At 36.7% G+C, this 25013-nt stretch overlaps 1 protein-coding gene across 2 annotated transcripts; it reads right to left on the bottom strand.

Moving 5' to 3' along the window:
• Positions 1 to 993: 993 nt before the first annotated feature.
• On the bottom strand, positions 994 to 22199 carry LOC121369202. Of its 2 annotated transcripts, XM_041494125.1 has the most exons (4): positions 20872 to 22199; positions 14373 to 14480; positions 4937 to 5119; positions 994 to 2612 (listed from the first exon to the last, which is right to left on the bottom strand). In XM_041494125.1, exons 1-3 carry the CDS (start codon positions 21953 to 21955, stop codon positions 4962 to 4964), a joined length of 1350 nt encoding a protein of 449 aa, XP_041350059.1. In that variant the 5' UTR covers positions 21956 to 22199; the 3' UTR covers positions 994 to 2612; positions 4937 to 4961. The 2 variants fall into 2 exon arrangements, with proteins under 2 accessions (XP_041350059.1, XP_041350058.1); XM_041494124.1 differs by having other exon boundaries at positions 994 to 5119.
• Positions 22200 to 25013: the final 2814 nt, after the last annotated feature.

Raw genomic sequence — 25013 nt, 5'->3', positions numbered from 1 at the left:
AGTAATAATACATGTAATAATAATAAGTTTTCAGTTGTAAAAAAAAAACTTGTTTGTTTTAAATGGACTGATCAACCATTTTCCAAAAAATCAAAATTGTAGGTTGTATTAGAATACCAAACACAGTTTAACTATGAGCATAATACAGTAAAAACAAAAAAACTAGCATTCAAACATCATAATGTAAAACCTTTTCCTGCATAAAATCAATTTGGATAATAACCATAACAATTAAAAAAATCTTTAACAAGCATTCTAAAAGTACTACTAAAGCAATACATGTCCCATATCGGGCCCAAATTTTTTTCGTATCTCATTAAGGTCAAGGCCTGTAACACTGTGGAAATTGAGTACATCACCATCAATTAGTAACAGTACATAATAAAGCTAAATACAAAATTTCAGCTTAATATCTTGAGGCAGTATGAAACAAAAAAGTCTGGAAGACTACAGGTATATAAGGGCCAGACAAAAAGACAGACAGACAGGACAAAGACGAAAAATATAGTCTCCTCCGGTAGGGTACTATTAAGTAAATGTTCATGTACTCAGAACAGCAGTTAACATTTTCTCTGGGAGAGAGAATAACAATAGGGCAGCAAGAAGTAACAATTAAGATATGCAATTCAAGACACAAGTTGTAAACATCATCTAGACTGTACTCAGCAGTAAGTGAACCATTTGCAGCAAGGAAGATTTAATAATGTATGATGAATGATTAGATAGTTACAAGGCATTAATGATAGGGGAACAAGGGACACCCCCCTCCCCTCCCCGTCCCTATCAGCTGCCTAAAAATCCAAATATTATTTAAAACATGTAATAGAAATCTGACAAATATTTTTAAAATTTGGGAATATTTAATCCAATAAACCTTCTTATTATATAACATTTAGTAAAATATCTTAAAATATCAGTGAAATAAAAGTGTTATCAGTCGCTCAGTGATGATAACACATTTCAGAGTGAAAATTTCACTATTTCATTCTAAAATGTGTTATCGTTACTGTAAAAGGTTTTATCTTCACTGTAAGAAAGCCGGAACTATTTTGTGCTGGCATTTTAAAACAAAGGTAAATTGCCAAAAGTTATATAATAAATAGAAAATGTCATGTTTGTTGTCAAATATGATATATCCTCTATATCCATTGCATTTGGACAAATATTTTGTTTCTTCTATACAGAGAAAAATAAAATAAATCTACATTTATACTTAACACCATAAAACAATCTTCTTTTGTGGCCATGTGTAAATAAATCAAACTCTTAAAAATATGAACACACAAAAACTTACAATATGAACACAATCATATTACTTAATATATATAAATTTATACACCAATACTGTTTACTAGAAAAGCCTGTTTACAGTAATTTATATGTATATTCATAAACACACCTTTAAAATCTAAAATGAGGATGTGAGGTATGGAATGGTAAAATGATATATCACTGTATGGTTAAGGAAAGGAAATGTTTTATTTAACGATGCACTCAACACATTTTAGTTATGGTTATATGGTGTCAGTTACTGTATGGTTAAAGTTACTGACCAAAGGTATAGTCAGACGTCGTTACAACAACTATGTGCATTCATATAACTGATATGCCTTTATAGCAAATATGGCATGAGTTATCTCCCTTGCCATTAAGATGCCTGCATGTGTTCTGCTAATTTTGATCACCGACAGTAAGAAGCAGGAACTCTATTAACGTGCCTATATCCAAAAGGTTCAGGCACGCCTATCCCAGGTTTGGGCTCTGACTTCGCCAGTGAACAGTCCTGGGACAGGAACAGGTACTCCATTTAATCTGTTAGATATTTTTGATTATGTAATGATCTTGAAAAGAGAAATTTCTGAATTTCTCAGAAGTCTGATGTACGTTTGTTCCTAATTTACTCTGTTGGAAAGTGTGAATTCTAGTGTATGTACAGAATAAATTTGCTGTACATTTATTTAAAACAACTAGTAGTTGGATGTTGAAAAAATATAGTAACGACAGTCGTTGTAATGAGGTCTGACTGAATATATATTTTTTCTTCATCATAACACTGATTCTGAGTTACTAAATGATTTCCAAAAATTTATAATAGTATAAAACTTTAACGATTGTTTACACAGAAACCACATTAAGTTAAAAGTTTGTAAACGTGAAATGCAGAAAATGGATGTGTAAAATGGATTCACAGTAAACAATCACTGCAACTTATAACTACAGAATTAAGTTTTTTGGATCCATCCATTTTCTGCATTTCATGACCCCTATCATGCCAAAAACTGCACACATAAAAAAACAGCCTTAACAATTAGTGTTTAATGGACATCATAAAAGGTCAGTTGTAAGTTGAAGAAATTGAATAATAAAAATGTTTGCATAAATTGTAAATATGGTAATGCTGTTAAAACAATCTACATAACATTTATAAAACATCTCGGAAAATAAACTCTAGAACTGCCAAGTGGAACAATTTTATCAAAATGGTAGGAACATTCAACATTTTCTTTCATTTTTAACTAAGAATGTGTACTAAAACCTATTCTGAATAAAATAACACTCAACAATTAGGTACTCCCCTCCATCCGTGTGATTGTGTAACATTCAGAAACAATCTGAAAGTGAAAGCATGAATTGTCAAATGGAATAATAAAAATATACAGTCAATCAAAAATATTGTCTGGTATTTGGAACCCATGCACATAATAACAGGTCCGTAAAGCTGGACTAAAAATCATGTTCTAAAAATAGCACCCTCCCCCCCACCCCACCCCCATCTCACCCAGAGCTGTACAAGTTAAAGTTACTTGATAAACTTTTGACTTGTGTGCATGGTTATTTGTACACTTTTATAATCTTTTGATTGACAGCTGAGCGTTCTGAATGCACAGCACAAACATTTATCTCCTGTCAATCACAACATTGAAAGTGTGTATATAACAATGCAAAACAACGAGTTAGTTTAAGAGGAAACAAGACATGTGCCCTGCCCCTAAGTGACGTTGTATGGCGCGATAAGAAGTTTGGCTTATTGAGAGGTGGGGTTTAAAAAGTGTGCAGTAATACAGATTTACCACACACTTTTGTCAATAGGAAAACAACCAAAGGGTGGTAAAATATACATTACAAGTATTAAAAATAATTGCTGAATAGAAGATAAAATGTTGTGGCCATCTAAAATGTTTCTCCATATGCTTAAGATATGTATATGTGTATGTGTATGTGTATGTGTATGTGTATGTGTATGTGTATGTATATGTATATGTATATGTATATATATGTCCATAATGTTGAACTACCTGTAAACAATGTTAAAAATTAAGTATAATGATATGAAACAACAATCCCTTCCCGTCAACCCAGTGACATCCTGCCATTAAATGTGAGACATATACTTTATCAGTATTCACGTTTTTTTAATAGTGACATCATCTGCACGACTGAATGAACTGAACTCCATTATTCAATGGCTATTTGGCACACCTCTTTAACAGGACTTAATAAGGAAGACAAAGTTGGATATGGTTTTGAGTCTGCGGTCAATACAGAAATTGTGACACGATCTTCTCTTTAATGGTATGAATATATACATGTAGCCACATATCCAGAGGCAGATCTATTGGGTGCCCCAGGGGCCCAGGTCCCCCCTAAATTTTGTGACAGTTATAATTTTATTATATACAGTATTAATTTTTTAAAAATATTTACGATCACCTTCCAAACCTCCCCAAAAGTTCCCTTGGCATTCTGCCTCATGTCACTGGGGCAGCCCCACCCCCACCTCAATGGATTTTCTGGATCTGCCACTGATATCTGTGGTGTTTATTTGTTATCAGTAAAATCAGTGGATTAATATTCAGTCATGCTTTAGGCAAGAAATAAATGTTGTGAACTGGAATACCAAGCCACGTTTGACTCATTTTTAGCAGATAAAAAAGAACCGTGTTTTGAGCAAAATTTAATGGTTGCAAATCTATTGGACTGGCGTTGTTGCTTTGAGCCTGTGAAGAAAAATGGTGAGTTGTGTAAAAGTATACAGTACCGTAAAAAAAACCTGCCCTCTCCCTTGAAACATGTTAGTACAAACCTCACACCCACCATCAATTTTAAGATTAACAAAACACTCTGGGGAAATAAAGATTTTTTTAGTAAAAAGCCTACCCGTACATATTTTGACATTAGTAAAAAGTTTTAGAATAAAGGACTCTCTTGATAACAATCACCTGGCTAGCAAAGGCATTTCAGATATGTAATTATATATGGTTTAAACAATATTTATTCCCATTTATAATGCTGGTTGGGGATTGGCCAACAGGCAAAATGGCTATATTAAGGCCTCTCCCTACAATTTGAAAATGTAATTCAGGTTTACACAAGATGACAGACTAATGGTAAATTTCATGATTCCATGTCTTAAAGACATATTCCCACGGAAAAGTTTACAAATCTGTTCGCAACCCCAGGTCTACCAAGGATTATAAATAAAAGTAACCTTGATTAGTACTGAGATGTAATTATATATATATATTCCTTCCATATAAAAATGTATGTATTTTACCGCATACACTGAATGCTTTATAATAAAAGCCACTGTAACACAATAACTGTTTAAATATTTTGAATATACAACACATTATGTACCAACCAAAAAAACTGATTTCTTTTCTTTCTTTTTTTTCATGATAAAATTCATTCAGTAAGCAGAAAAAGGCCAAAAAGGGCCTAAAATGTTCACGAATGATAATTTTAACACTAAAATTAATTGGATTCAAAATTAATTATTTTAAATAAATTTTTCAAAAACTAAATTAAAATTCACACCTCTATTTTTTTCAAGACACTCTGAAACGTGGCCTCTATTTAAGAATCTACGGTATTTCCCTTATAACATGGACTAGTTCACACACTTTTAGTAAACCATTAATTAGCTGTCCTTTACCAACAGGTCTGACTGTGTTTGCTTTTTACAGTTCGTCATGGTTGGAGAGCACTTTCACATAACTCTGGTAGATAAACGGCTCTTTCTTCGCGGACACTGTGAATCCAAGTTCTCGCAACCTCGTCAGCGCCCAGTCCAGAGTCTTGTTGTACTGCACAGCAGCTGCCGCCACAGCAAAATACGCTGTCAAGGAAATTAAACAAATCATTATAAATACATTTTAAACACTGTCAAGCATGTTTTAAACTAGGTATATGTACATACACAGGTGTAGGAAGGTGCCAAAAAGTGAGGGGACGGGAGGCACATAAATCCATGTATAAATATATATAAAAAAACATATCTGCCCCTCCCCCTGCATCCTACGCCAGTGACATATATAGACTAGCTTTATGTAACAATGGTAGGAATAATGTAATGAGGAAAGGAAAGCATTCCAGAGGGGTGTCACCGTTCTACCCACCTGCTCATTTTGAAGTGCATTTAACTGATTTTGTATACCTGATTGTATTCTAGTGAGCAATAAGGGGGCGGGATTTAGCTCAGTCGGTTGAGCACTCGCTGGAGGTGGTTGTGTCGCAGGATCGAATGTGGCCGTGGTATGTGCTTTCCTGTCTGTGGGAAAGTGCATATAAAAGATCCCTTGCTACATTAAGAAAATGTCGCGGGTTTTCTCTATTGACTACGAGTCAGAATTACCAAATGTTTGACATCCAGTAGCCGATGATTAATAAATCAATGTGCTCTAGTGGATTTGTTAAACAAAACAAACTTTACTTTCTATTAAGCAATAAATTAATACCCCTAAAATTTAACACAAGGGTTAGGGCTATCATGTGCTACATTAATAACTGAACATTGGGTGGTGCATTTTCAATGGAAAGAAAGAAATGTTTTATTTAACGACGTACTCAACACATTTTATTTAAAGTTATATGGCATCAGACATATGGTTAAGGACCACACAGATATTGAGAGAGGAACCCTGCTGTCTCCACTTCATGGGCTACTCTTTTTTTCGATTAGCAGCAAGGAATCTTTTATATGCACCATCCCACAGACAGGGTAGTACATACCACAGCCTTTGATATGCCAGTTGTGGTGTACTGGCTGGAACGAGTAATAGCCCAATTGGCCCACCAATGGGTATCGATCCAACACCGACCGTGCATCAAGCGAGTGCTTTACCACTGGGCTATGTCCTGCCTCCACATGTAACAAACTGAATAACAAAACGTAACACAAAACATTATTTTAGTTTTCTCTAATTTATTTTAAACTATTCATTTTCAATCCCATCAGTGTTTGTGTCTGTTAAATGTATAAGTCTTGTCGACATTTTTGGCCTATTTTCACAGTCAGTTTACCGAACTAATTTTATCATGAAAAATACATAAATTAAACTATATACTACTCAAAAGAATTTAAGGGTCAGACGATATTTTCGACATTATTTTCTGAATGTCAATTATATTAGCTAGACCATAATGTCACGCATGGTATTGTTCCATTTTGACGAAAGTGGGTCTAAGCAACCCATAAATGAATTAAAATCCACTGTCATTGACACTGTCGACTAGTTCTAATGGCTAAAACATGCTTACATTTGCACGTAAATTAGGGCGAAAGCGAAAGGTCTGCTAAGTGCCCATAACTTGCTTTTTCACAAAGCGCTTCATTTGCACGCTTTGCATGTGTATTCCATGTTCCCAATGCTGAATTTCCGTATAATTGGAGCTTGCGTTCGTGTACGGTGCACACTCCAAATTCGACAATGGTACGACGGCAACTGACTATCGAAGATCGAGGAAGGGCTATTGCTTGGCTTCAGGATGGCAATACGCAAAGAAATGTTGCTCTGAGACTTGGTGTCAGTCAGAGTGTCGTTGGCCGACTGTGGCAACGGTACCAAGCAACGAATTCTGTTCGAAATCGTCCACGTTCGGGAAGACCCCGAAGCACTACAAATAGAGAGGACCACTACATCACCAATATGGCTCTACATCAACGCACAACCACTGCACGCCGATTACGTGACAATCTGCGGACTGCGGCTGGAACTCGAGTGTCTGATCAAACCATACGCAATCGTCTGAGAGCCAATAATCTACGCTGCCGTCGCCAGGCTGTTCGACCACCACTCCTACCACGTCACAGAACGGCCAGATGTCACTGGTGCACGCTTCATCTGCGGTGGCAACGTGTTCAGTGGGGTCGAGTGATGTTCACTGATGAGTCCAGGTTTAGTCTCCAGTTCAACGACGGTCGGGTTCGTGTCTACAGACGTCCTGGGGAGCGCTTCGCTGACGTTAACGTTAGACAACGTCACCGGTTCGGTGGTGACAGTGTCGTGGTGTGGGGCGGCATCTCTATCCACCACAGGACCCCCCTCTATGTGGTGGATGGCAATCTGAATGGAATCCGCTATCTGAATGAGATTATCCGGCCGTTGGTTCTCCCAGGCCTTCAGCAGATTGGCAGCGGGGCAATTCTGCAGGATGACAATGCCAGACCCCACCGCGCCAGGGTGGTAACGGACTTTCTCAGACAACAAGGTATCGCCAGGATGGATTGGCCAGCATATTCGCCTGACTTGGCCCCAATAGAGCACGCCTGGGACGAATTAGGCAGGAGAGTTCGGGATAACCATGCCCCTCCGGCCAACCTTCATGATCTGGGTCAACTTCTTATGGCAGAGTGGCAGGCCATTCCCCAAGAGTTCTTCAGACGTCTGATCAACAGCATGAGGCAACGATGTGTCGAGTGTATTCGCGTCAGGGGTGGATTCACACACTATTAAACGAATGTTCTAATGTGTAAAATCCATGTTTGACAACCTTCAACTTTGACAGCATGTCATGTGACTTTCTTGTATACAGTGACGTTTATTTGTGGGTTTTTGTAAATGTGGAACAATAAATTAAATTTTTGGTGTAGTTTACATCATCAATCTAATATACTCTGAAACTTATTTGGTTATAAATTTTTGACCCTTAAATTCTTTTGAGTAGTATATTTGCATTTCACTTGTTGTTGAGTATAGTTTAAAATGTGCCAGCATTCCTTTTCTTTCTTTTTAAAGGGACATACCCTAGGTTTCAACCCGTGAAAATTAACACTAAGTTTAGTTAGTCTACAAACTTGTAACACATTTGGATAAAGTTACAATTGAGTGAAACATGAGTCTATGACTTTGAAATGGTGAAATACCCTGTGAAAATAGACAAAAACTCGACTCCATAACTGTTACTTCTCAGACGCACGTGCGTTTTTAAAAATATGAGAAATGTATTTTGTGATATTAAAAACACCAGGATGACCAAAAACACTTCAAATGTATGGAAATGGATAATCTAAACAATAAAAACTAAGTAAAGTATGATTTCAGTTATCAAAAATGGGCACTAATAGTAAAGATATGCCTTAGTGTTTAAAAACTAGGGTATGCCCCTTTAATGTGAAACATGATCATTACTAGATAGCCATCACACCAGCTACTCCTTTCAGACATCGGTAATATATTTGTTTATATAGTTACTCCACTGACAGGACAACAAACGTACACACCTCTATTACCGCCACTTATACCAAAATACTTTTTATTGTTTCATCCAATACATACATGGTCACATAGTGCAAATTCTAGCACACTCAAATATAGTAGGTCCTGCCTGTGGGTGACCTATCCTCTCACATTTCGTGACCCAGAGGACAAACTATTTTTGACTGCCAGACCTAAACTGAGGGTTTTTTTCAATGTCAGTGAGGCATCAAAGTAGGGACATAATACAAGTACTTGTAAAACAGTACAGTATAATATCAACTTAGAGCTGACTCGTACTTGTAAAACATTACAGTATAATATCAACTTAGAGCCGACTCATACTTGTAAAACATTACAGTATAATATCAACTTAGAGCTGACTTGTACTTGTAAAACAGTACAGTATCATATCAACTTAGAGCTGACTCATACTTGTAAAACATTACAGTATAATATCAACTTAGAGCTGACAAAACTCCAGTGTATCCTCCTGCCCTGGAATTGATCACTGGCGAAGTCAGAGGCCAAGTCCGGGGTGGGTGTGCCTGAACCTTTTGGATATGGGCACGTTAATAGAGTTCCCACTTCCCCAGTGTCTGCAATGCATGCAATTACTGATGTGCAAAAGAAGGCACAAAATGGGGCTATAGTAGTATTATGGTGAAGTGGTTGCCTCGTGCGCAATTGGCATGGGATCAATTCCACAACCGGTGTAAAAATAGGCCATGGCATGTACTATCCTGTCTGTGGAATAGTGCAAATAAAAGACCCCTTGCTGCTACTGAAACACACAAAAAGTAGTATTCCTTGGAGCAATGGCAGGTTTCCTCTCTCATTACCTGAGTGGTCATTGACCATATGTTTGATGCCATAAAACCATAGATAAAAGTGTGTTGAGTGCACAATTAAATAAAACATATCTTTCTTTTCCTCATATTGGTGTCAATATGAGGTTTCTAGCCAATTTTCAGCTCTTCAGGGTTAAAATAAATAAATTGGTAGCTTCTTTTTTATATAAATAATAAAAAATATTTATGCCTAAAAAAAGATGACATATTCATATTTTTATGAGTCTGTTAGGTTACAATACATATTACCCATATGGTTAAACATATTTTGGTACATATCAAATTAAGTGATACGTCCCACTAGAACGTCAATTGGCGCATTACAACCGTACAGTAACAAATTGAGTTATATAAATTAATATTGATTATGGGTAATAAATAGGATATTAAACCATTTCGTATCATGTTTATGTCCTCGTGAAATAGTTTTCATTGTTACTCGCAAAAGCTCATGACAACTCAGTTACTAAAAATTATTTCACTTGGGACATAAACATGATACGCAATGGAAGCTTGTTTAATATCCTATAAATCTTTGTTCAAGGTAGTCTATTACAGAGTAGTGACTGTATCATAAGGAAATGCTTTTTCCGGTTATTTACGGTTATATGGCGTCAGAATATGGTTAAGGACCACACAGATATTGAGTGGAAACCCGCTGTCACCACTTCAAGGGCTACTCTTTTCGATTAGCAGCAAGGGATCTTTTATATGCACCATCCCACAGAAAGGATAACACATGCCACAGAAAGGATAACACATACCACGGCCTTTGATATACCAGTCGTGGTGTACTGGCTTGAACGAGAAATAGCCCAATGGGCCCACAGATGGGGATCGATCCCAGACCGACCGCGCAGCAAGCGAGCATTGTACCACTGAGCTATATCCCACCCCTGACTGTAACCACCAAACTGCATACAGTTGCTCTAAGACAAGGTATCAGTGTCTTTCTAATGCATCATAGCCAACATTTATTGACTTATGATCAACAAGTGCATATTTACAAACGTGCATTGAGCTCTGACCTTATCAGCGGTGTATTGACTTTTGTGTTTCAAACAAACAGAAATAAATTACTGAGATTAGCAAGAAAGGAAAGGAATATTTGTTCAATGATACCTCAGCACATTTAAAACTGATGATTTGGCTATTTTGATACTTGGTCCAGCAACACAGACAGAAACAGAGACAGAGACAGAGAGACAGAGAGACAGAGACAGAGACAGAGAGACAGAGAGAGAGAGAGAGAGGGGAAGACACATTTTATTTACGGTTATATAGCATTGGATATATGGTTAAGGACCACACAGATATTGAGGGAGGAAACCCGCTGTCGGCACTTCATGGACTACTCTTTTCGATTAACAGCAAGGGATCTTTTATATACACCATCCCAAAGACTAGATAGCACACACCACAGCCTTGATGTATCAGTCGTGGTGCACTGGCTGGAGTGAGAAATAGCCCAATGGGCCCACTGACGGGGATCGATCCCAAACTGACTGCACATCAAGCGAGTGCTTTACCACTGGGCTATGCCTCACCAGTTATGGAGAAATGGGTGGGGCAGAAAATAACTCAATGAGGTTCCTGCTTCCAAACCAGGACTCTTTTATATTCATTTCTCCACAGACAGCTAGTACATACCATGGCCTCTCATGTACCTGGCCTCAGACCACAATTAATTTCGCTATATGTTTCTATATAGCCTTAGTGGCTATAACATTTTTATTAATATCAGCAGGCCCATGAAGTTTTGTATGTACATTTGCCTGCATGGGGGACACATACCCTGAAAAGGACAACCCCTGTTGTCCAGCTCTTTCTCCCAGCATATTGGTTTAAACAGACACACCCTCTAAACCAGGCCGGAGTACACCCATTTTACACAAAAAGCACTACTTTTGCATGGGCCGGAATTACCACAAACAAGTCTTCAATGTCAACAAGTTACACATGTTTACAAACTACATGCTATCCCCTGTCACTTCAGTCAAACAGTTGCCACTTCATAGCTGTCTGCCATGAAATAATCACAGTCAAACAGCAGACTACTTGCGCGGTCAAACTTCCGGATTTTGGACAACCAAATGGGAAGATAACTGTAATCTGAGGCCTATCAGTCCATTTTTTCCCCTAAAAACTGGCCCACACTAATGCATTCCAATGATATACATATTAAAGCAATGCTCGGTAAGTATCGGTATGTCACCTTTAAACTGAGAGTATACAGAGGCTGTGTTAAAACACCTACCACAGTGCCTTGCCATGGCCAATTTTAGCAATGGAAACTTGAGGGACACCAACTTCAAAATGTAATAACTTTATCAAATTTTGGAATTTCTTCATACAATGAGCAGCTATTTTTCTTCTACATATGTTCTATCTGCACAGTGTTGTCTTGGAAAGATTTTGAAATATTTAAAGGAAAAGATATCAATCATTAGATTTTACTTCATTGTTAATGAAATATTAAACTTAAATTTAAATTTTTGAAAAACAAAAAAATCTAAAACTGTAAAATTTTGCATTTTAGGTATGATAAGTGGAGGCTTAGTAAAGATATGGTGACTGAATTCATGATACATTATTAGAAATGTGTCAGAGGGATGGTGAAAGTCACAAAATTGGGGCCATTTGCAACAAATGTTTACACACTAATTTCAGGGAAAATTAGACATGATAGGCCTCATATTCAATTTTGACCTGCTGTATTTACTTAATCTACTTCATTTACTGTATTAGACATGTAGCCACTTTGTAAAAGGCAAAACAGTCCATATAAATGCATATTAATATGAATATGCCCTACAGATATTACTTAGGTATACACCATAATATTTTTTTTGTTAACGACAACTTTGAAAATGAAGATTTTGTCACAAAATGCTGATATAAATCCTACCAAGAGGTACTTGCACCATATTTTTCAGTTTCCAGTGATAACTGTTAACAAGTGTAGTCATGTGCCAGTGTCTGGGATACCTCAGTGTAGTATTTCTTGATTGGAAGGATGTTTGTAGTAATGACCACTGAATATGCATTATGGATTATTCTGCCATATGTATTACAAGCCAATGTTAACCTTTTTGGCACATTTTCTGCAATAAACTTGACAAGTATACCAGCATCTGATTACTGAACACAATAAATACATTCAGACAGCATAGAATATCAGCCTATTAGATTTTCTAAGGATAAAAGACCATTTTTGAAAAATGACTGAAGTGTGTAATTTACATAAATGTAGGTGAAATGTATTATTAGAGTACTTAATCTTGTTAGAAACTGTATACTATTTATTTAAAGTGTTTAATTACATTTAGTAGTGATATATTCATTATATTTTAGATCTTCTGTCCAATTGCAATAATTGAGAAAACTCATTAAAATTCAATATGTAAAAAAAATTAAAATCTCAATATTGACTAACAAAATCCAACTTTTGCTCTTTTTTACCAAATTATTAGCTCAAAACTGTTAAAAAATATTGCAACAACCTGTAATAACATCAGAGGTCATTTTATGCTATTTTGGAGGATACTGAAATTTAAAAGTTGAAAATTTTAATTTTAATTTTTAATAAATTCAAAAAAAATGTTTTTTAATTTAATAAAATATTTAGAAAATAAATAAATTAGTTTTCATATTCCTTGTGGTATGCACAATCAGTCTGTGTAATTTCACCTCTCTGGTTATAATACTTTCATCAGAATCAAGCATTTAACCGGTGTAATGTGTGAACTATATCAGGCCTCAGACCACAATTAATTTCGCTATATGTTTCTATATAGCCTTAGTGGCTATAACATTTTTTATTAATATCAGCAGGCCCATGAAGTTTTGTATGTACATTTGCCTGCATGGGGGACACATACCCTGAAAAGGACAACCCCTGTTGTCCAGCTCTTTCTCCCAGCATATTGGTTTAAACAGACACACCCTCTAAACCAGGCCGGAGTACACCCATTTTACACAAAAAGCACTACTTTTGCATGGGCCGGAATTACCACAAACAAGTCTTCAATGTCAACAAGTTACACATGTTTACAAACTACATGCTATCCCCTGTCACTTCAGTCAAACAGTTGCCACTTCATAGCTGTCTGCCATGAAATAATCACAGTCAAACAGCAGACTACTTGCGCGGTCAAACTTCCGGATTTTGGACAACCAAATGGGAAGATAACTGTAATCTGAGGCCACCTGCCATGGGGAAAACCAAAGTGCATCCAAAGTTCAATATTGCTTTCAGGACTAGGACTGGATGATAAGAAAATTCCGCCAAATTAACTAAATTAAACTTCAAAAATTGCTTAATTCCAGTTGCTTTCTAACAAAATATTACATGAAAGTATTTCACCACATTAAAATAAAATTGGCCAATTGTTTTAAAACTTTATCATTGTCAAGTCATTTGACAAGTGCCAGAGCCAGCTGGGTTTTTTGTGTACAAGACTGGGAATTACTGTTTGGTCTCATGGTGTAAAAGAAGCAACTTGATTGGGGCAGATATATCTAGATGTATTTATAAATATATACAGAACTTCACATACATTGTTTTCGCTTCTTATTTATTGCATGAGTTTATTTTGCGGAAGAATATATACCACGAGACAGCATAGTGGTCAAGGGGTGGTATGTTCTTTCGCAAAATAAACGAGTGCAATAAATAGGAAGCGAAAACAATGTATGTGAAGTTCTGTATTTATTACATACCTTCTTTTAACGTCATAACAACACTTTATTAAATATATGATCAAAATTCCTTTCATGGATTTACTTAATGTTAAGAATCATACTCTGTTTCAAGTACGATGTGACGTCATTTGTAACTTCTATATGACGTCAGTAAATAAAAGGCACTAACTACAATAAAAAGAAAACGGGAATTCCACATTTAAAAGTTCCGGTCCATTTCGCACATACATGTATGTGTGATATAAAATAAATTTATCACACAGTTTCAAAATATTTTTATCACTATAGTATGATCGAATAGGTATGTAATAAAATGAATTATTCCAGACAAAATACTAACCTGCTCGTTTTCCAGTTCTGCACTGAATCAACACTGGTCCGTGTTTTCCTATTTTAGCAATCTCACTCAGGTTCTCCTCAAAGAACGTTATCGCTCTCTCGTCCTTCACTGGTTTGATAAAACAAGAAACAGTAAGTCAAAATCACATTGTTGCCATGTGCTACAAAATTAGTAAATCTTTAACAAACTGACACATATATGTGATAATACTAATATTTCAAAATGTCCCTGAATGCCAAGTTCACAGCTCTCAGATTTTTCAATTGATTCTCTCCAAAAACTACAAAGAACAATGGTGCCAACTTGTAGATAATGAACTGTAAGGTTCGGCTACAAGATACAGGCATACTGAACTGCAAAAGAGCATTAAGAAAAGAAAAAAGAAGAAAAGACGTAAAATAATAATAATTTTATATGCTATCTTGAGTATGGTATATTTTTATGATATAACCACCTAGAATATATCGTCCATATGTTAGTTTTTATTCTGTGACATGCCATTTTCCAGTATCATGTTCATACAGTCACTATAATCTAACTGACATGATAATGTACACGCACCTAGCCTAAAATATGTAAGGTATCAGTATAAAAATATACAGCCCTGGCCCATATTTTTAAAGCTATCTTAGCACTATGATATCACAAAATTATTGTTGTAGCCTATGACCAGTGTCGTAGTGATATCATAGCCTACAGCGATTTTACAATAGTTTAGCACTTATATAGTTTTGAAAATCTGTAACCAGGGCATAAACAGTTCGACAAATCTGCTAGCCTGATGCCCAGGGCTAGTGCTTTTTAACACAGGGCTAGTGACAAATACAAAACCAGTAGCCCGATGGGCTAGTGGCTTTAAAAAAAACCCCACCCCAACACGGCCATAAATACAGGAACAGAACGTCTGCTCCAGGCAGACCGAAAAGGCACTTTTGAACTAATTAAGACATTTTTGTTTCTGGGAGTGCAACTGCCCCTTCACCTGCTACGTGTACATTTGTAGCACTGGTTTCATTTGTCATGTATTAAAGTAGTTAGCCATACTTATACTTGTATATTGATAACAAGAGCACAAAACTTCACGGTGGTAATTGTTGGTGCTGGTACATTTGGATTCCGTCCGTTTGAACTTTGATACTCAATGTTTGGATTCCATCCGCTCTAGAAGTTTGTTTTGCATTAATTATGTATTTTATTCCTTCAGTCAAAAGAGACCACACCAGTGAGTGGGGAATCACCTTTTGTATATAAGTATTATCAATAATACAAAGGCCCAAATTATTCCAAATACTTCCTCAAAGATTTCTTTAGTTAATAGAACCAGGGCAAGCTCTGGGTGAGCATAAGCATATTTGCCAAATCATCTATTTAAACTTCAAAAGTTGCAAAAACCAAGTTGGTTTCTATTAAAATAAAAATTATTACATAATATTTATTCTCCAAATTAAAATAAAATTAGTCAATTGGTGAATTTGGCAAGTTCCAGAGCTAGCCCTGAGAACACATTTTATGTTATTTAAGATGCTTTGTTTAAGTTAACATGTTTGGTGTTTTATGGTCTGCATGAATTACTGTTTTCTCAAAGAAATGCAACAATAGCTATTTTTCTGCAAAAATGGCCATCAAACAAAATAAGAACACATCCAGAGCTAAAATATCAATGTAACCAACATATATTGCATTATGAATGGAAATTTACAGATTACTGATGACTTTAGTTTTATTTATACAGATTCCTTTCTTGAAATACAGATTCCTTTCTTGAAATATTACAACTGATACAGAATCTATTGCATGAATGAATGAATGTTTAACGACTGTTTTATCACACTGTTATAAATTTTTATTATTATCCACATGGTTCAACATAACTGAGTTAATAATAATCATGTGAAGCATACGTGTAATATTATTATTGTTATTATAACAAGTGTGATGACGTAATTTTGAGGAGCAACATTTTACGAAACTCATGTCAGGATTCATGTAACCTATTACCCTCGCTCTCGCTCAGGCAATACAAAATTCCTGACACTTGTTTCGTAACATCAGTACGACACACAAGCTTGTATAATAATAATCTCTTTTTATCATCAACTGATGTTCATTTTAAAAGTAGCTGCAAGTTTTAAAAATAATCACAGGTATATAGTGTATTTACCATTATGTATTGTGAGATTCCAACAGTAGCCCAAACTGCATGTAGAAAGTATTGTTATGTCAGCTGTGGCATATTTCAAATATATTGTGATGTCAGCTGTTACTCAAAAGATAACAAAAACAATTAACTTACTCCAAATGCAATTTGTTGTTTGTTTCAGCATTGAATTGAATGCTTACAAACTGTGTGCAACATATGTTGTTTCAATTAACAGGGATATACTTGTTACTTATAGCTACATGTATCAATACTATCATACAGAAAATTTACAGAAAGGAAGGAAGGAAATGCTTTATTTAACAGTGCACTCACCACTTCATGGGCTACTTTTTTCGATTAGCAGCAAGGGATCTTTTATATGTACCATCCCACAGACAGGATAGTACATACCTTTGTTACACCAGTTGTGGAGCACTGGCTGAAACAAGAAATAGCCCAATAGGTCCACCCACAGGGATCGATCCTAGATTGATCGCGCAGTAGGCGAGCGCTGCACCACTGTACCCTCGAACGTTTACACAGTAAAACCGGTATATTGACATTTAAAACACTTCGGACAACTGGTATATCAAAGGCTGTGGTATGTGCTATCCTGTCTGTGGGATGGTGCATATAAAAGATCCCTTGCTACTAATGGGAAAATGTAGTTTTCCCTCTAAGACAATATTATTAAAATTACCAAATGTTTGACGTTCAATAGCCGTCGATTAATAAATCAATGTGCTAATCAATGTGCTCTAGTGGTGTCATTAAACAAAACTTTTTTCTTCTTTCTTTTTTTGAAAATTTCGGATGTTGTGAAAATATAAGTACATGTATATCTATATTCTTTCCAGTTCAGTAGTCTCCTTGAAAAATGTATGTTGCTGCATTTTAGTGAAAGGAATTCATAATCGATACAAAACAAACTTTCCAACAGGACAGAATCCCAGGGCTTCTAGATTATGGTAGCCCTACTCCTATGACTAGTGATATTCATTGTTGAGCTAGTAAATAACTACTATTGCCATGCCAGACTGCTAGTGACTTTTTTGTGTCAAATGTTGCAGTTACGTCTATTTTGTAAATACATATATATGTATAAGTATCCTGACCCCACGCCAGTGTTAGTGTTTATAAGCTCTATCTCCCTCTTTAGGTGACATATCTGATTATTACTAGTATTTAGTCTAATTGTTTTAACTTAAAAGTAAAGTAGGGCTATTGAATTTTTATTCGTGGCTAGTAAAGTTTCAAAATCACTGATCCCATGGTTAGTGGATTAAAAAAAATATCTAGAAGCCCTGGAATCCAAATATTGAGTATCAAATTGATGAAATCCAAACCTACAGTACCAAAGATTAGATTATTACCATGAAGTTTAACATTGTATATTGTTACACTATGTATGCTTGTTATTTGTATTACTAAAAGGAAAATGTTATAATATATTTAGTGGGGTGGGGGGTGGGAGAGGAGATTGCAGCTTCAACAGAACTGTTAATGTGAAACATAGTAGAACAAAAACACACAAAGAAACACTTATATTTTTAATTTCTGTGAGCCTCCAATGCCCAGGGTCCAAAGGTGTCAAAAGGGAAGGAGGGAGGGAAAGTATATATATATATATATATATATATATATATATATATATATATATATACTCATATATAAATATATAAAAACCATCACTACTGTTAAAAAGGGGGGGGGGAGGCATATGCTTCCTCCGCCAGTGACTTGTATCTGCTGAAACTTGTATTTGACAGAGATTAGATTTGGTGTCGTAGATCAGCCTTCAGGGTACCTATACTCTGATTTAAAACTGCATGTAGGTCACAATGTACTTTATGTCATGTCACAAGAACTTATGTAAGTGTATAATAATATTATATATATGTAGATCAGTTACATGCATGCATGCAGCTCTCTTGCATAAAAGACTATTCAATGTTTAAATGGATGGATGAGCACTAATAATGGCTCAGTATACTGAACAATCTGATGAAGAGATTTTATGTGGACAGGTGGATTAATGGTTAAAAAAAGAAGGCAATGGTTTATTTAACAACGAACTCAACACATTTGGTTAAGGACCACACAGATATTGAGGAAGGAAACCCGCTGTCGCCACTTCATGGGCTCCTCTTTTCGATTAGCAGCAAGGGATCTTCTATATGCACTATCCCATAAGACAGGATAACACATACCACAGCCTTTGATGTAACAGTCGTGGTGCACTGGCTGGAACAAGAAATAGCCCAATGGGCCCACCGATGGGGATCGATCCCAAACCAACTGTGCATCAAGTGAGCACTTTACCAGTGAGTTACGTCCATCCCAATTAAGGGTTAAAAGACCGGCTTTGGTGGTGTCGTGGTTATGTCATCGGACATAAGGCTGGTAGGTACAAAGTTCGCAACTCCCACCCAGAGCGAGTTTTAACGACTCAATGGGTAGGTGTAAGGCCACTACACACTCTTCTCTTTCACTAACCACTAACAACTCACTGTCCTGGACAGACAGCCCAGATAGCTGAGGTGTGCCCAGGACAACGTGCTTGAATTTTAATTGGATATAAGCATGAAAATAAGTTAAAGAAAGAAACAATTAATGGCAGATGGTTGGAGGGAGGGATGCAGAAGGGAGGGATGCAGGAGGGAGGAAAGGAAAGGAAAGGAATAAAAATACTTCTGCACATCTTAAACTATGACTCTTTTGAACTCGACACATCCAACATTTGGCAAGCACATTAGATACCACTGTACATACTACATTCCTTCTTATGGACTGATGTAAGGATGATCGGATGGATTGATGGACAGAAGGATGATCGGAAAGATGGACTGATGTAAGGATGATCGGATGGATTGATGGACAGAAGGATGATCGGAAGGATGGATTGATGTAAGGATGATCGGATGGATTGATGGACAGAAGGATGATCGGAAAGATGGATTGATGTAAGGATGATCGGATGGATTGATGGATAGGATGGGATCGGAAGGATGGATCGATGTAAGGATGGCCGCATGGATTGATGTAAGGATGATCAGAAGGATGGATGGATGGGTGGATTGATGGATGGGTGGATTGATGTAAGGATGATCGCATCGATTGATGGATGATCAGAAGGATGGATGGATAGGATTATTAGAAAGATGGATTGATGTAAGGATGATCGGATGGATAGGATGATCGGATGGATAGGATGATTAGAAGGATGGATGGATAGCAGGATGATTAGAATGATGGATTGATGTAAAGATAATCGGATGTATAGAAGGATGATTAGAATGATGGATGAATAGGATGATTACAAGGATGGATTGATGTAAAGATGATCGGATGAATAGGATGATTAGAATGATGGATGAATAGGATGATTACAAGGATGGATTGATGTAAAGATGATCGGATGAATAGAAGGATGATTAGAATGATGGATGAATAGGATGATTACAAGGATGGATTGATGTAAAGATGATCGGATGAATAGAAGGATGATTAGAATGATGGATGAATAGGATGATTACAAGGATGGATTGATGTAAAGATGATCGGATGGATTGATGGCTAGGATGATTAGAAGGATGGATTGATGTAAAGATGATCGGATGAATAGAAGGATGATTAGAATGATGGATGAATAGGATGATTACAAGGATGGATTGATGTAAAGACGATCGGATGGATTGATGGCTAGGATGATTAGAAGGAAGGATTGATGTAAAGATAATCAGATGGATTGATGGATAAAAGGATGATCAGAAAGATGGACTGATGTAAGGATGATCGGATGGATGATCAGAAGGATGAATTGATGTAAAGATGATTGGATGAACTGAAGGATAGAAGAATGATCAGAAGGTTGGATTGATTAAGAAATGTCAGATGGATCAGGATGTATTAATAGAATGATCAGAAGGATCCATGGATCGATAGGATAATCTGATGGGTGGATGGGATATGATGGATGAATGAAATAGGAAGATTGACAGACACCTGGATAAATGGAGAGATATCTAATGGATGGATAACTGGATGACTTGTTTGATGAATGACCTGATGGATGGATAAACTGATGGATGCATGAATGGACAGATGAGTAAATAGTAATCTGATTGACAAACAAATACAGATAATCTAGCTAAGAACTGGTGATTCAGTGATTCCGAAATTCAGAGATTCAGAATATGGTTTGAACAGTAAGAAATGTTTAAAATTAACTCCATGGTAAATGAGTGTCTTGACTTATGGATGGTTCAGTGGATTTGGAGCATTTTACCACTGGGCTACGTTCCGTCCCTGAAATGATGGATGTATGAATAAAAACATACACACAAACTAAGTACTTACTAAGATGTGAAGGCCAGGGAATGTGATGGTACTTGATGGGTGATTTCTTGAAAGCTTCTCGTTCCAAGCCCTCGTTGTAACCAATTTCATCTCCAAACTCCTCAGGATTTTTAGCTTCATAATTCACCGGAGATGACTCCCCTATGTAGGTGTTGGGACGACTCGGGTCAATTCTCGTTTCTTCCAGTCTCTGTACCGTCTGTCGGGGCGGATGAGTCTCATCTCCGTAAGTTCCCGTCTCGGCCTTGATATTGAGAAGAGCCACTTCTTCCTGGGTGGGCTTGTCGCCAAACTTCACACCTGCCCGCATATTTATTATAGACTTAATTCCGATGAATTCTAAAACTTTAATTTGAGATGGCGTAACCTGACCTGAGGAATACCAGTTCTTGTATACGGGATGACCGAGCCAGTAGTCTAACCATTCTGGAGGAATGGCATCAGGAGCTGTTGGATTTTCGACAACCGGTTCCCCGGTTATTTCTGCAACCACGTCTTTCATAAAATCCTGAGTAAAATTCAGACCCATAGCAGCACATATGTCGTAAAATCGCTGGCTGTTTATTTTTGGTTCAAAATTTTTGTCGTGACGAGTTAAATTAGCCAAATGCATCAATGCAACGAATGTAATTGTGTAACCTCGATCGCAGTGCAGCAGAACAGGATGTTCCAGCGTTGACAAAACTTGTGCAAATTTTTCGACTGCTTTAACACTGCACCAGTCATCATCTGGTCCAAGAGCGAACGTGAAATTAATTCCTATCGATTTCGCAATATCTTGCTGCTGCTTCGTGATTGGTAATTTTTCTCCTCCGAAATCACCAACTTCATTGTCGCCATAGAAGAACAGTGATAAAATACTCTTAAACCCCGACTCCATGGTATACTTCATTTGACGTTCTGATAACCGACCTGCGACGTGTAAATCTGGGGTTAACTCTTTTGCCCACCATAATTTTTGTGGGTTGTTTAACCCTGGGGGTTTAGATCTATCAGGAAACAATGGGTACTTCTCCAAACCAAGGGACACTGTAATACAAACCATGAGCATGACACATAGAAGTAACATACTGTTACAAGCCATGATGAACGTATACTAACTATATTTATATAAAAGCCGTATGTTCTTTTGGATCAAGGTTCTACCTAAAATCAAGATAAAATCCGAAATGTCAAACTTTTCTTTTTAACAAGACATGTACGTACATAAGCAACTTGTACGTGTATTTTAATCTCTAGAATGTTCCTTTCTTCTTTTCTTGAACAACGTCGACGTGGCCACGATGACAGGAAAATAAATGTGTACAATTATCGTAGTAAAAGCTAAAACGATGTTAGCCACCTGTTCAAGTCACTCATGTATATTTATGACACAACCGAAAATGCACGAAGCAATCGGAAACACCCGAATACTTCTCAAGAGTATTCTGCGTATGAACCGAATATGACCGATGTTTTATGATTTATCATATCATTTCGTCCACTGTCTATTTCGTCCTAAGTGGATTCGTCCCCTAGTAACTTCGTCTACTTTTTATTGAGCTGCAGCGCGATAAACGAAAACTCTGTGTATTTTGTGACTTTTTTTATAAGAATTATTTATATTGTTAGTAGTAATTATATTGGTAAATTAATATACTTGAAATTGTAACTATAATGTAACAATGTTTAATGTTTCAAGAACTATTTAAAATTATTTTAAAGAAGTCAAAAAGTAAGAAAGCGTGTTAAGATTTGCTGGCTTGTGCGCACCCACTATCTAGAGCTCGTGTCTTCCACGTGAGATACTGTTACTACGGGCTTGGGAATGCATCTTTTCAACATATAAGGATCATACTTAACCCATTTAATCAGTAAACCTATAAATCGTGTCTGGAGGGTTGTTAAAAAAAAACATACTGATAGGTGCCAGTAACAGGGCTAGCTCTGGCTATGTTGAAAGTTTTGCCAAATTATCTTCTAAACGCCAAAATTGCAGAAACAGACCAATATATTCAACAAAATATTAATCATTACATGCTACGGAATTTATTTACTTCTGAGCCGATTGTTTTCTAAACTGGACACAAAATCAGTGGTTAAACCATCGGATATAAGGCGAATGTAGAATGTCGGCCGTGGGTGTTTCGGCCCGGGCGTTTTGGCCGTAGACGTTTCGGTCCGAGGATAGGTCCAAGTCTAGGATGTTTTGGCCTCATTTTATTTTTTTATTATTTAAATGTATGTTGCACAGTACTTTATTCCCTTAAATTTGACATACTGTTTGTTTGGTAGGTTGGTATTAACATGCTTATATTCTGGTGGTTCTAACACGCTTACTGTGGGCAAAATATCACTGCTATCATTAGTATTACTATTATTGGTGTTGTTATTAAACCAGGGCAAAATCGGCCGAAAACCTACAACTGAATATAAAGAAAACAGTCATAACATCACAGATTCTGTCCAGGGGCTTCGCTGATGAAAATACCTTGTAATAACAGCTGTCATAAAACGTAACTGTTGCATATGTTGTTTTAATCGAAGATTAGTTAAGTAGACAAGAGCCCATTGATACCAATAGTTAATCCCACGCTGTAAATGATTAGTAATTAACTTCTAAGAATAGTCAGACAATAAGCATCAGCATTATCCATTAGACCAATGGAGCCATAGAACTTTATAACAAAAGACAAGGATTGAGTATATGTACACAAGGGAAACAGTGATGCCAAAAGTTAATCCATTGTCAGTGAAGCCATACTCATAAAAAACAAGAAGAATATATAAATAGAGAAACATTTAATTTATCGGACAGTTTGTCATATCAACACCATGGAAATTATTACTAGTAAAAGAGGCGGTCAAAACATATTACTAGATGGATCTATGTACACCAAGAAGAACATATCGAAACAAAATGACGGTTCGTGTCGTTGTGTTTTACGTGATCCTCCGATTAGATGTCCAGCGATTTTAATGACTAATAATAGAATCTAGAAAATCCACAAATCTTTAAAAACCATACTCACCTCCAGGACCAGACATCATATGACACGTAAAGCAACTACACCAATGGATAAGCCAAAACAGATATGCACCTTTGCAAATGCTGACGTTCAAAATAAAGTAAAGGCACGACTACCAAGTGCTGAAACCCGCAAGTGTGTGCCGAGGACACGTGTCCTACATCGACCCCATGATCCTCAGACACTGTAAGGTTGTAACTGACGAATGGACAATGACATTAGGTGAGCGTCATGTTACATCTATACTGTACGATAATGGTCCTGGGCCGCGTTTCACGAAGCGATCTTAGCCCTGTGATCACCGTAACTGCACAGCTGACATATGCACTTAGGGTGATCTTAGCGCTAAGATCGCTTTGTGGAACGGGGCCCTGATGCTGATGAACGTCTGTTGATAGTTTGCTACAGATGATTTTTTTTTTCTCCATATTCCGAATGGTTTTGTTGTGACATTAATACAGTTGGGATTTTAATACAATATTGTATTTAGTATTATTATTTTATTTTATTTCATTATTATTTTTATCTTCTTTTTTGTTGTTGACCGAAACATCCGTCCACTCATAAGGCTGGTAGGTACAGGGTTCGCAGACAGGTATCGGCTCCCACCCAGAGCGAGTTTAACAACTCAGCGGGTAGGTGTAAGACCACTACACCCTCTTCTCTCTCACTAACCATTAACAACTAACCCACTGTCCTGGACAGACAGCCCAGATAGCTGAGGTGTGTGTCCAGGACAGCTTGAACCTTAATTGGACGAAAATAAGTTGAACTGTACTGAACCGTATTTTTAAAAATCATTTCCAAAACACGTTTACTATTCTTCTTACGTCAAACAAGACTGGAACTATTTACAAAAAACCACAAAAAAACCCACCCATTTTTGTAGGATGATAGGACGGACTATAGATCTCATATCAATCTGGTATCTTTGGTATTATCTAATCACTTTACACTGCATGTTTTTATTGTCAGAAGAAAATGTTGAGGACTCATTAGTCATCAAATCTTTATTGAAGTTGGCGATGGATTGGATCCGACTTTTAGGCCGTATCCTTTGCCCATCCTTGGATTACGCTCGTTAAATTTACGAAAACATACGGAATATTACGAACGTTCTGCTAGGTTACAAAT

This window comes from Gigantopelta aegis, chromosome 3 (assembly GCF_016097555.1).
Source record: "Gigantopelta aegis isolate Gae_Host chromosome 3, Gae_host_genome, whole genome shotgun sequence".
Taxonomy (NCBI): domain Eukaryota; kingdom Metazoa; phylum Mollusca; class Gastropoda; order Neomphalida; family Peltospiridae; genus Gigantopelta; species Gigantopelta aegis.
The sequence above is the reverse complement of the archived record's forward strand: the minus strand, read 5'-3'. Positions and strand labels throughout refer to the sequence as shown.

Bases quoted from the DNA above. Each gene is read 5' to 3' on its own strand.
- LOC121369202 (XM_041494124.1), bottom strand. From the start codon at position 21,955: ATGGCTTGTAACAGTATGTTACTTCTATGTGTCATGCTCATGGTTTGT. The intron at 14,481-20,871 runs GTAAGTACTTAG...TTATCAAACCAG, and splicing joins TCCCTGGCCTTCACATCTTA to TGAAGGACGAGAGAGCGATA. The intron at 5,120-14,372 runs GTTAGTATTTTG...TTTCCTTGACAG, and splicing joins CAGAACTGGAAAACGAGCAG to CGTATTTTGCTGTGGCGGCA.